General features: G+C 25.8%; 1 protein-coding gene across 1 annotated transcript; it reads left to right on the top strand.

Annotated features, from left to right (window-relative positions):
• The first annotated feature begins 70 nt into the window (after nt 1–70).
• Nucleotides 71–8,794, top strand: LOC132919198 (isoleucine--tRNA ligase, cytoplasmic). The gene is made up of 20 exons (XM_060980581.1): nt 71–299; nt 721–877; nt 1,922–2,072; nt 2,131–2,319; nt 2,395–2,669; nt 2,760–2,975; nt 3,044–3,234; nt 3,296–3,496; nt 3,813–4,010; nt 4,088–4,226; nt 5,427–5,600; nt 5,667–6,058; nt 6,130–6,232; nt 6,300–6,515; nt 6,590–6,787; nt 6,852–7,115; nt 7,251–7,321; nt 7,393–7,513; nt 8,279–8,448; nt 8,560–8,794. Exons 1-20 carry the CDS (start codon nt 181–183, stop codon nt 8,729–8,731), a joined length of 3,717 nt encoding a protein of 1,238 aa, XP_060836564.1. The 5' UTR covers nt 71–180; the 3' UTR covers nt 8,732–8,794.
• The last annotated feature ends 5,323 nt before the right edge of the window (nt 8,795–14,117 follow it).

The following is a 14,117-nucleotide window of genomic DNA, read 5'->3' as shown; positions in this document are numbered from 1 at the left end:
CTATGAAAAAATATTAGTACTGATAATGCTTATCATTAATATTATCATAGAAAATTATGGTCTCCGTGTTAGCTTGTTAACAGTTCGGTGTTGTTCACCGTAAAGCCGAGCAATTTCTCAATAAGAAAACACGTTGAATAGTTACTTAAGTAATTTATTTCACCGAATTCTTGGAATATAATGGTGGAACAAGCCGTAGAGTACTTGAATTTTCCGAAGGAAGAAGAAAAAATACTTCAGTTTTGGAAAGAAACTGATGTATTTCATGAATGTCTAAGACAATCCAAAGGAAAACCCAGGTAATTAATTAAGAATTTTTGGTAAACATGACTGTGACCATAATTGCTGTTTTATAATTAAAACTAAAATATTTAGTGAGTAAAAAGCAAAGATAGTAGACTATGATCAAATAATTTGTTTTAATCGCCTTCATAATGTTGTATTATATATAATACAAATACAATGTATGTTCCTATTATTTAGCTTATACTCCACCGACCACCTTGGTACTAAATCCCATGTAATCTGCATATGATTTATCAATTTATATATTATAAATAAGTATATAATTGAAATTTTTAATTTATATTTAAATAATATATTATACGGTTACTACTATTTGAGAGAGATATCATACATATTATGAATCCTTCTTAAAAACTTAACTTTAAGATTGCCTATCTAAATAAAATAATAAAAATAATATTTATATTTGCATAGGTTTTCTTTTTATGATGGACCACCATTTGCTACTGGACTTCCTCATTATGGTCACATATTAGCTGGAGCAATCAAAGATGTGGTTACGCGGTATGCGCATCAAACTGGTCATCACGTTGAACGTCGATTTGGATGGGATACACATGGTTTGCCAGTGGTAATATATAGTATAATGCTTTTTTAGATAATAATTATAACAACCTTACCTAGACTTATAAAATATGCATAGTCTATCAATAAAAAAAAAAATTATACTGCTTAATAAATATACCTACTTTAAAAACGATTTGTAAAAATTAAATAATTCTTTTACTTATTTTATAAAACTTTTTAATTTAGTAGGATACTAAAATTATTTTCAAATAAGTTAAATCATAAAATCATGGTTAAGAAGAAATCAATACATTATTTGGTAGGTTATCATTCTATACTCAGTCTTAATAACAATCTATACGCATATTCAAACCACTTATTATGCCTATATGGACTTATAGCATCCAGTTATGGAGAGTGGTTAAATTATCAAATAAAATACAAAGGTTCCAATTGATCACTTTAAACACGATAACTAAAGCCCCCTTTATGTTTCAAATCATACACGTCATAAAAATCGAAATTTGAAAACTGTTTCTAATGTGTCCTCAATTTTCTGCATTTTTTTATCACTTTTACTTAATACCTACAAATCTCCAAGGAGACTTAAAATAAGGCGGTGTCGTGGCTTGACGCTAGGGTACATGTAAATAGTAAATACCATGCATTTTACTTTATCCACATGTATTAATGTATTGATTAAGTATACTGTGTTTACTGGCAACTCACATTGTGAGCAGCTTGCTTTATTTATTGAATATCAATAAAAGGGGTTTCTCTCCTTATAATTAAAAAAATTATAATATTTATAATAACAAAATAAAATATAGTAATTGAAAAATCTATTATAAAGTGTAGCTACTAGACTACTTCTTACTTTTTGTAATTCATGTCATTAGATATTAAAGCACATATTATGCTTATTGTAAATAAACTTTTACATATTATATATTTAATAAAAATAAATAAAAAAAATAAAGATTGAAATTTAAGAAATTATATTTTAATTAATTTCTAATTGTTTGTATTGTATAATAATTAACTCATTACTAAAATTATCAAATCAAACAAGTATTTCAGTTGGTCTATAATTGTAATTCTTTTTCAGGAATTTGAAATTGATAAGCTTTTAGGAATAAAAGGACCAGAAGATGTTGCTAAAATGGGAATTGATAAATATAATGCAGAATGTAGAAAAATTGTTATGCGTTATGCTGGTGATTGGGAAACAATTGTCACTAGATTAGGACGATGGATTGGTATTATGATCGTATATACTTAAAAATGTATTTTTTTTAAATTTCTTATTTTTTATAGATTTTAAAAATGATTATAAAACATTATATCCATGGTTTATGGAAAGTGTATGGTGGGTATTCAGTGAGCTTTGGAATAAAGGTATGGTATATCGTGGCGTTAAAGTGATGCCATTTTCAACTGCTTGTAGTACACCGTTATCCAACTTTGAATCTGGTCAAAATTATAAGGAAGTAGTAGATCCTGCAGGTTAATAATAAATAAATATAATAAGTACCAATGTATTTAAATATATTAATATTTTATGTGTATTTTGTATTATAGTCATAGTTAGTTTTACTCTTGAAAATGATCCTTCAGTTTCTCTGGTTGCATGGACAACTACACCATGGACATTACCGAGTAATCTAGCATTATGTGTAAATCCTACATTGATATACGTGAAAGTAAAAGATTTAAATGACAAAATATTTATTCTTATGGAGGCTCGGTTAGAAACTATATTTAAGAAAAAAGAAAATTATACTATCTTAGACAAATTTCCAGGAGAAAAATTAAAAGGATTGAAATACACACCACTTTTCCCCTATTTTAAACAAGTAAATTTTAGTAAACACTATCAACACTATTGATTATTAGTTGTTACTTTTTAATCACATTATTACTAATTAATTTAATATTATTCACAGTGTCAAAATACTGCTTTTGTTGTATTAACTGATGGGTATGTATCTGCTGAATCTGGTACTGGTATAGTTCATCAAGCTCCATATTTTGGAGAAGATGATTATAGAGTATGCTTAGCTGCCGGAGTAATTACTAGGGATCAGGATATTATTTGTCCTGTTGATGAAAGTGGAAAATTTGTTCTTCCCGTCACCGATTTTGAAGGCCAATATGTCAAAGTAATTATTCAATTTAACATAATCTTTTATTGGTATGAGTGTATAACTATAATGATTTGTGTTTATAGGATGCTGATAAAAATATTATAAAATACCTAAAAGAGGCAGGAAAGCTTGTAAGTTCTTCTTCAATTAAACATAGTTATCCATTTTGTTGGCGATCTGAAACTCCGCTTATTTATAAAGCTGTACCATCATGGTTTGTACGAGTACAACATATGAGTCAAGATCTCTTAGCTTGTAATAGTGCCACATATTGGTAATACAAAATGTATTAAATTATAATATTATGATTTTATAATTTATTTTTTACTTTTTAGGGTTCCAAGTTTTGTTAAGGATAAACGCTTTGGAAACTGGTTAAAAGATGCCCGAGATTGGGCAATCAGTCGTAATCGTTACTGGGGTACTCCTATACCACTTTGGGTATCTGAGGACGGGAAAGAAATTGTTTGCATTAGTAGTATTGAACAGTTACATAAGTTGACAGGAGTTCTTGTAACTGATCTTCATCGTGAAACGTAATATTTGTATTTATTTTGATTCTTGAATTTAAATATTACAGCTTCTTCAATACATTCTATAGACATTTTTATATTAACATTAATATTTATTATGCTGGGTTAAATTAACTACCTAACATATAATTAATTAATAACGAATTAATGGTTTCTTAATATGTCTTAGTGCACCATGATTGGTCCATTACATTTTAGCAAATCATTAAATTAATCAATTTTGTGTAATATTCACAATGAATATCTAAATATTCTTAGCTTATTTAAAGAATTAATTTTTCTATTAACTAATAACTTTAATTACTATTATTTATTTTAGAGTTGATAAATTGACAATACCATCTGCTAGACCAGGTTTCCCACCATTACGTCGAATTACTGAAGTATTTGATTGTTGGTTTGAATCAGGTTCTATGCCTTATGCACAACAACATTATCCATTTGAAAACAGAAAAGAATTTTCTGAAAACTTCCCTGCAGATTTTATTGCTGAAGGAATAGATCAAACCAGAGGATGGTGAGACTAGTCAACAATTTTATTTAAAATTCAGTAAATACATACAAACAAAATTTTAAATTAATTAAATTTTTTAGGTTTTATACATTATTAGTAATATCAACAGCATTATTTAATAAGGCACCATTCAAGAACCTCATAGCAAATGGTTTAGTTCTTGCTTCTGATGGACAGAAAATGTCCAAACGTAAAAAGAATTACCCAGATCCGATGGAGGTTAGGTTATCATTATATTTATTTTGTATTTTAATTTATAATTGTAATGAAGACTTTTAGTTACTTTTTTTAACCTATAGTTTTTTATGTTGTATAATGATGTGTACGTTTAATGGTATAATATGTCGTAACAAAATGAACAGCATATTTTTCAAATCTTTCTATACATACTAATATAATATCTAATGATAGTTCTAGTATTCTAAAAACAAATTTGAAGTTTACCTGAAATAATCAATTTGATTTATTTAAACTTTTTCTTGATTCCTCAAAAATTTGAACAAATCCATACATAAATTCTATAGAAATAATACAAACTTTTAAAAATGAATAAAATACCAGTACTAGTACACTGTATTTGATGCACATAGAATACAAAATTGATTATATAATAATATAATTTGTAATCAATTTTAAAATTATTTATTCAATTCACAATAAATATTTTTAAACTTTTAAATTTATATTATACAGTGAAACCTCTAAATACCAGACACCCTCAGTCGCTGAAATTTTGTCCGCTATTTGGAGATATCCGGTATTTAATGAGAGAAATAAAAAAATTGAAATTATAATTAAAAAATTAATTAATTAATTTAAAGTTATTTATACATAGGTACATAATAAATTTAATTTATTTTAATGTATTTTTAAAAAAGCAAAGTTAAAAAAATAAAAATTGAAGTACAATTCTGTATTTTGATAGAAAAAATGTATTTACGTATATCGGATAAGATAAGGTATAACAGTTTAATAATGTATAATGCGTAATATCAATAAAATACAATTTACGAGTGTAAACTTTTATCTAAACATTCCATAATTATATTTTTAAATTTACGATAGAAATGATTAAAATCAAAAGTTAAAAAGCCATAAAAGTGTCCGGTATTTAGAGGTGTCCGTCAAGAGAGGTTTTGCTGTATATATATTGTAATGTATACTCGTATATTTATGTACTAAGAAATGTTATAAGATTTTTTTTTTTCATAGTTGTATATAGATTAGTGTTTCTTATTATCAGGATTCTTTAACTTATATTATTTATAATATATTGTATTAATGTTACATATGTAGTAGACTTAAATACTTTTAATTGTGTGAATTAATTTGTTGATAAATGGTTAGAATTGTAAATTGTTAAACAATTATTACATGATTAAAAAAAAAAACCAGTTATATTTTATATTAATTTTTTAGGTTGTCAACAAATTTGGAGCTGATGCTTTGCGTTTATATCTTATTAATTCTCCTGTGGTAAGAGCAGAGAATTTGAGGTTCAAAGAAGAAGGAGTTAAAGAAATATTGAAAGATTTGTTTCTACCTTGGTACAATGCTTATCGATTTTTCATACAAAACATTCGAGATTCATCTGTAAGTGATTTATATCAAATAGTAAATATTTTATTTACTAATTTATGTGCTATTTTTAATCAATAGGGAAATATGTATAAGCCAAATAAAAACTATTATTCAGCACCTAGTGAAAATAAAATGGATCGGTGGATAACATCTTGGACACAATCATTGATTGCATTCATACGTCGGGAAATGGCAGCATATCGTCTTTATACAGTTGCTCCAAGACTTGTTAAATTCATAGATGTATTGACTAACTGGTATGTTCGATTAAATCGTCAAAGACTTAAGGGCGAATGTGGTCATGCAGATTGGCAACAATCTTTAGATACATTGTATCATGTCTTAATGACAATGGTTTGCTTAATGGCCCCGTATACACCATTTATATGTGAATTGATGTATCAAAATTTAAAGAAAATCGAAAACCTTAAAGAGCGTAGTGTTCATTTCCATATGGTACCTACAGTTCAGTAAGTTATTTTGTTTTATTAAAACCAAATATTTTAATTCTTATTAAAAAAAATATGTATAATTTATATAGAGAACATTTGATTGATAAAAATATTGAACAAAGTGTTTCTAATATGCAAAATATTATTGAAATGGGCAGAGTAATGAGAGATCGAAAGACAATACCAGTCAAAGTAATTACTAATCAGGATTTCTGTTATTATTATTTTTTTATATAATTCTAATTTTTATTTCTATTAGTATCCTCTTCCGGATTTAAAGATCATTGCTGATGATCCTAAAATAATTGAAAATGTAAAAGAGTTTCGTAATTACATTGAAAAAGAATTAAATGTGAAAACTATTACTTTCACAAAAAACAAAAGTAGATACGTAAAACTTCGAGCAGAACCAGATCATAAAACATTAGGTTCTAGATTGAAGTCTGATTTCAAAAGAGTTACAGCAGCTATTCGAGTATGATAGTATAGTCTAATTTAACCTTGAACTTGTATACCCTATAAATATTTTTAAACACAATATTTATTTAGGAATTAACAAATGAACAACTTCAAGCATGGCAAAATGAAGTATCTGCTGTAGCTGAAGGAAATGATGATGATAAAAAACCACTTCTTAAAGTTTTAGAGCATGAATTAGATGCTTCTGAATTTAGAATATTATATGACTTTACTGGACCAGAAGCAGAAGAAATGGCTAAAAAATATGAAGCGCAATTAGATAATGATGTAAATAAATAAAATTATAATAATTAATAACTAATAATTAATAATCTCTTTTTATTGATTACAGATATTGGTTTTATTAAATGTAACACCAGATCAAAATATGTTGGATGAAGGGACTGCTCGTGAAATAATCAATAGAATTCAAAAGCTTCGAAAAAAAGCTCATTTAGTGCCTACAGATTTAATAACAGTTTATTATAATATAAGTCCTGAAGGAGATTTATCCAGAGTTGCTAAGGAATTTAATGATTTTATAATTAACGTTTTAAAAGTTCCTTTTATTGATGGGTCAGCTGTAGGAAATGTGATAATTGAAGAAACTCAAACGGTAATACTTTATATATATACAAATTAAAATAAGCAGAGCATGTTTTAAATTGATTTAATCAATAACAAAATAATATGAAATAAAATTCTACAAAAAATGCATTAAATGTTTATGTTTATTATTTTTTTTTTCTAGCTCAAAGGATCCAATTTAAAAATTTCTTTAACAAAAGAAAACAATGATCAAAGTCTATTGCCAATTTGCAAGTAAATATTTTACATTAATTGATTAACATTTTTATAGAAAAAAAAATATTTAAATTATTTATTTCTTTTAGGTTTGTTAACATAGAACTCCATGGAATAACTTCTAGATATGGTGCTTCAAATTCAGCTACAGTTCTTCTTGAAAATCCTGCTGGAAAAAATTTACTAGATATTAATAGTTTGACCAAAGAGGTAAATAACATATAAAATCAACTTAAAAGGATCCAAATGTTATTAGCGTAGTTTTAATATTTTTTAATGGTTATAAATGATTTTGCTTAAATGCCCTTAGATAATTAAAAATTTATCAATTTTACTTTCACAATATTATTTATACTCTATAAACTACTGATAATATGCATTGTCTTGAACAAGGGTTAGCTCGTAACCTTAGTTTGTATGAAACAAGCATTTCTTAAAACATTTTTCTCATATCTTCTTCCTATAGTGATATTTAATGTGAAATTTCACTGTATACTACATTTGTTTAACATGTTTGCCAATCAAAAATAAAGTACTAATAACTAGTTACCTAAGAAAAAAAAAAATGATAGGTATTTTTGCACCTTAATATAAAAATGATTGTCTATCCTAATCTTGCTTGAGTAACACACATTCTTCATATCTATGTAGTCAACTACACCTTTAAAACTATAATTTAACTATAATTTATGTTTATGATAAACCTCCACTGTACACATTTAAAAATAATGAAATAGTTAAACACATGTTTGCCATTACTTCTATTATTATAAAAATTAATAACATAAAATATATAAACAATGGATGCTATAAAAAACAGATTGTAATATATTTTTAATAAAAATAAATATTAGAGTAAAATTAAAAAATATTTCACCTAATTACACTGCAATAATAGTGTGTAATACATGTCTAAATATAAATAATATAATTCTGAGTAAATTTATGATGTCTTTGTTTAAACAAATGTTACAGGTACAAAATGTTTTTGGTTTATTTGGTATTGATTTTGTAATCAAAACTGCAGATGGAAAAACATTAGATAATGATTTACTTAAAAATATTAATAATGAAACAATTCTAGTTCAAAAGTATAATTCTTTTGAAACTGTTGAAATTCATAAAAAACAATCACCATTCAATCAGTAAGTTGTTTTTTAAATGTTTTTCTTTTGAACATTTTAAATATTTAAATACATTATTCAAAATGTAATTTAATTAGTGTAATCAATTCTTTAAAATTTATATTTATTTAGGTTTATAAATGTCAAATTTGGATCTGAAACTGGAACACTGTTGCTTCACGAAGGTGATGATAAAAATGATTTAAACAAGTTAAAACCTAAAATTGCTCGTATTTTCAACCTGGAAATAAACAAAATCAAAATATTACAAGAAAATGATGTTATCATTACACAACTGAAATAATTAAATATGTTTTAAATGTGTTCATACTTTTCTAACATCAATATAACTATGATTTAAAAGAAATTTATTTAGTATATTTTATTTTATTTTTTCATCTTAATAGTATTCCTATCCAAATTGTATACATGTGTATATTATTATTTATTTTAAAAATATATTGTAATAAATAAAAAATAAATTACAATTAGTAAAATGTGCATACCTTAAAAATTTCGTAACAGACATTTATGAGACCTGTGTTAATAATTATTATGAAAAAGATTCTGTGATTTAAATGTTTGAAACTTATAAAAAAATAATATTAAGAGGACGCTACACTCACATGTGTTGTCTCCTTCTTACAAATGTAACACAGCTAAAACTGTATTGCGTGGGAAAGAACCTAGAAAGCTACATTAATAACTAAGAAACAAAATTTTCATCACTTAAAAAGAACTTTGGCTGTGAAATATCGTTTTTATTTTAGATTCTGAACGGAATGATGAATGTATTGATTTTACAATAATGTGTGTTTTTTTTTTAATTTTTGTGTCTGTCATCACGTTTTGGAGTAGTAATAATGCTCTTCTATTTTTGACTTCAGCCCCTCTTTGAATAGGAAAATTCATCTAGTTAGTACTTTGAGGGGGTCAAAAGTAAAAAATTTCCAGTAGTTTTCAAAAACGTCGGGAAAAACCCTGAAAAATAACAGAAAAACGGGAATTTTTACGCATAACCACTTTTCGACAAAATCAATTTTTTGATTTTGCTGTAACAAAAAAGAATCATTTTAAATACTTGAAATTTTCACCAAATGTTTATATTATGGTTATCTATTTACGATTAAATTTTAAAAATATTTTGACCTTTTTTAAGCTACTTATAGACAATTAACATTTTCGACTATTTTAAGTTTTTTTTCTTAAAATGCCGATAAAAAAAATTTGGTTATCCAAAAAATCTTTAAAATTTAATTTATTATAAGATGTATTTATTGTAGTAAAAAAAAAATCAAAAATCGTTAGTCACAAATTTTGTTTATAAACATTTAAAGTTCAAATGTTTACGAATTATATCAAAATCACGAAAATTGAATGAATTTATATAACTTAATGTATTCATACAAAAAGATTAGAAATAATTTGATTTTTTTGATGTTAGTATATACAACTGTTAAAATATTATTATTTTTTATTTCGTGAAATTCAAAATAATAGGTACCGGAATTTTTATATGAAAAAAAATAATTTATGACTTGTACGATACTTGTATTAAGGATTTTAAAAGAAGATGCATATCTATTTTATAACAGTATTCAATAGCTTTGATTTGTATGTTATGCTTTCTATTAACGTAATAATTGACTGCATTGTGCAGGCGTGCAGTAGGTATCTGGTTTATTAAAATATATGAACCTTCATCCTGCACTGTAATATTTTTTTTTATTTTAATAGATGACGTGTTTCATATACATGAAATAATATCTAAAATATCCAAAAAAATTTGATGAACAATTTTTTTTTACAATGTTATTTTCATTTTTGAAAATTTGAATAATCATTATATGTATCAATTTTTTAAGATTTGAATTGATATGGATATCTATTAGTTTTAGATTTAACTTTGTAAGATGTCGCGTGGTATAATTATTTTATTAAAATAATTTTTTTTTCGATTTCTTTTATTATAATTTATGGTTTTTTTTTTGATAATTATTATAATTTTATTTAAAATACCTCCATGAAATATTAATACCATTGTATATTCAATATCATATTGAGCTTGATAAAATTTGAAATTCTATTTTAATTTACAATAAAATAACTACAAACAACAAATATTTATATTTTTGTTAGTTAGTGAATATTTTATTATACTACACATAAATCGTAACGGTTCTTTTTTAACACCAAAATATTGGAAACATGCCATTTAATATTGCTCAACTTTTTTTAGAAACCTACCCACACTTTTCCTTTCTTTAATTTAATATGCTGCCCGTGCTTCTCTGTCAGCATTAAGGCGTTTCGGCGTAAGTAGGTGGTCAAGTAAATTCATTATTTAACTTTTATAAAAATAACAGTGTATCTGATGAGTTTTAATGTAACTACTGCATGTACATTAGTACATTTTATGCTATAGACATAGATAGATAGATAAGTACGACAGTACAGTGTACAAGAACAAGATAATAATATAATTAACTCGATTTTAATATGGACTATGTTCTCTGATAATCAGGTGTACACTGTACAGTGTACCTATATAAAATATAATAGATAGTAATAATTATTTGTATAGCCTTATAGGGACCTATTAATTACCATCTATCTACCTAATCGAGTGTAAATAAACTAAAAAGTTTTTTATCAATTTATTATTTTGACTTACGATTTACATCTGTAATAAAACATAGATAATAACATTATTATTTAAGAGTAGGTACTCCACATCACCCGTAATTGATCCTGTATGAAAACGGTTTTTGGAAACTTTTGGAGACAGTATTCACAGACCACAGTAGCTTTACCAAATTGCTGTACTATGTATAATGTATATAGAAGAAATGTATCGTTAGAAATATCGTAAAATGTTTTTTTTTTAATAACTTAGAGACAAATCAAATTGTTCACTCATAAAAATCATTTTTTTCATTTTTTTAGTTGGTTTATTAAAACTCATTATGTATTTATATTAAAAATATAAATAAAAGTGCTATACGACGCAGATAAAGTTCTCTTCTATGTAGTGTGAACACTGGGTGAATCTACTGTAAATAATATACCTCTACCTACCTACTCGTAAATTTGTCCCGCGTGGAACTGTTTTTCCATATAATATCATTATTACCAAGCTACTATTGTTGATATTGACAAGGGCAGGACCGCATTTAAGGGGTGGTTAGGAGGTGGGAGCTCCCCGGCATATTATGTTAGGGGATGGTATAATTTTTACTGTGACTGTAAAAAAGCTTTAGTATATTGTGATTTGTGATGTATTATGTACATAAAAAACACAAAAAAAAAAATAAAATGGACAATAAGCGGCCGCTAAACCAACATTTGGTTTCTCTGTCTATTTCCCATATAATATAGAAACAAAGATACTCCGTATTTCCACGATTACGACTCTGGTTCAGTTTAGGGCAAAAGTACCTATTATATATATTTTATAAAGAAGAGTATTTCCTGTGCATTGACCGGATACATTTTTAACATTTTACAATTTTGAATAAATTATTAATGGTTAAAAATAATCGAAATTATTTTAAATTAAAACATACTTATATTTATAAAAAATGTAAATATTAAAAATCTATCCAGTCAATGCACAGGAAATACTCTTCTTTATAAAATATATATAATAGGTGCTTTTGCCCTAAACTGAACCAGAGAGTCGTAATCGTGGAAATACGGAGTATCTTTGTTCCTATATTATGTGACTATGTGAGAGATAGACAGAAAACAAATGCTGGTGTAGCGGCCCCTTAATTAAATTAAATATTTTAAACATAAATGTTTATTATTTTATTTCTTCTTAAAATAGCTAGGTTAATTTTAAATTATTACACCTAAAAGCTAAAAATGTTATAAGTTTTAACTATAATTTGATATTATATTTCGAGATCATAATAGTTCTATTTTGATAGGCTTATTTAAACTAGAGTTGATAAAAATTCTTAGAATAAGCCCTGTTATTCACCCTAGTACCATACACGGGATTTACTTGTTTTTTAGGTACTTATTTGTTATCGCTCCGCCATATAGTTGTATTACTGTGCCATTATTGTTGCTACAATTATCGTGTTAAACTGTTAAGCTTGTGATAGATGAGCTATTTTAGGAAATGAGAAAACTACATTTTGTTTTATAATATATTACTACGTTGTTGCCTATTGTTGTAGGTTTCCGTTATTTTATTACCTACTTCGTTCAAACCAATACAAAAATGAAAAATTAAATTTAATGTGATAAAATGAATTTTAATGATAATAATATAAAGGTATAATATACCTAGGTATACCTAGGTATATATACCTTAATACCTACCTATGCAATATGCATTTATATATATTTTTAAAATTTATAATTATAATACATTTTCTAATAAATAATAAATTATTTATTTAGTTTTTATATTGTTTATTTTATTTATGGGGTGCGATAAATTGTATACAACTATATAGCGCGGTGATACATTTTATACAGCGTATTGGCGAGGCGATAACAAACAAGTACCGTTTTTTATTTGTTTTTAAATCTAAATATTAAATTGGATACCACAAATCCCTAACTATGGTTAGTATTAGATACTAACCAAGTTGTTATAAAATTAATTACGAGCACAGTCAGGGACGCCAAAATGTATAGTTGCCCGTGGGCACCATAATCTCGAGACCATTTTTAAAGCATTTTGAATTAATATTAAAAAATATTGAAGATTAAAAATTTAAATTCTTTTCAAAATTCCAATGAACACTTTGAATAACGGCGGTGCTTGTATAAACGATATACCGACAATTAATTGGCATACCGCGGTACATAATATGTATATTATATACTGCGTTATTTGTAGATAATAATGATATAGCTTTTGCCGCTTTTGGGTAGGTACCTAATGAACAGTAAAATAGATTAATCCTACACAATACATTATACATACCATCAATACGTACCTACTATATTTATTCAATTAGGTAATACATATTTTCTATTTTAAAATCGTAGAAACTAAATTTATGTCTATGCCTATATTATGTATGATATGTGGATATTGATTAATATTATATTTAGTTAATAATTGTACTCGAGAACAATGATCAACAAAAATGCATGTACCTACACCTTTATACCTACATACTTATCTAACATTCAGTCACGTTATGTCAAGACTTCATGAACTATACCTATAGAAATAGAAGTAAGTATCGATATGTATACCTATACAAATTACAGCAATCAAACAAATATGTTTAGTGCGGTTGACTTAATGCGTTTTTATGTGGAATACATAAATAACATTTGGTTTCGTTAAAACATTTCGGACGCAATACATTTGCATAATATTGTATTTGAAATTTTGAAATCGCCGAGCTGCTAAAATCTTTTTATTATACCGACATAAGGTATAGCGGTGAGAACAATGTGGTATAACAATAATATTATATCTTATGCCTATAGGTACATATAAACATTATAATAATATACACTGCTGCCGACCTCTGAATCGGTGGTATACTTTCCTACTGCAATCAATCGCAATTTTATTGTTTTGTTTAAAATTTAAATCAATATTTATTGATACGGAGTCGAATCTCTCGATATGTTCTAAGAAATTTAAGAGGAAAAAAAATAAGACAAACAAAGAGGTATCGAATATCAAATAGGTACCTATTGAAAACAATAAC

The sequence above is a fragment of the Rhopalosiphum padi genome, chromosome 2, assembly GCF_020882245.1.
Source record: "Rhopalosiphum padi isolate XX-2018 chromosome 2, ASM2088224v1, whole genome shotgun sequence".
NCBI lineage: Eukaryota > Metazoa > Arthropoda > Insecta > Hemiptera > Aphididae > Rhopalosiphum > Rhopalosiphum padi.
Note: the sequence above shows the minus strand (reverse complement) of the source record. Positions and strands in the feature narration are given on the sequence as shown.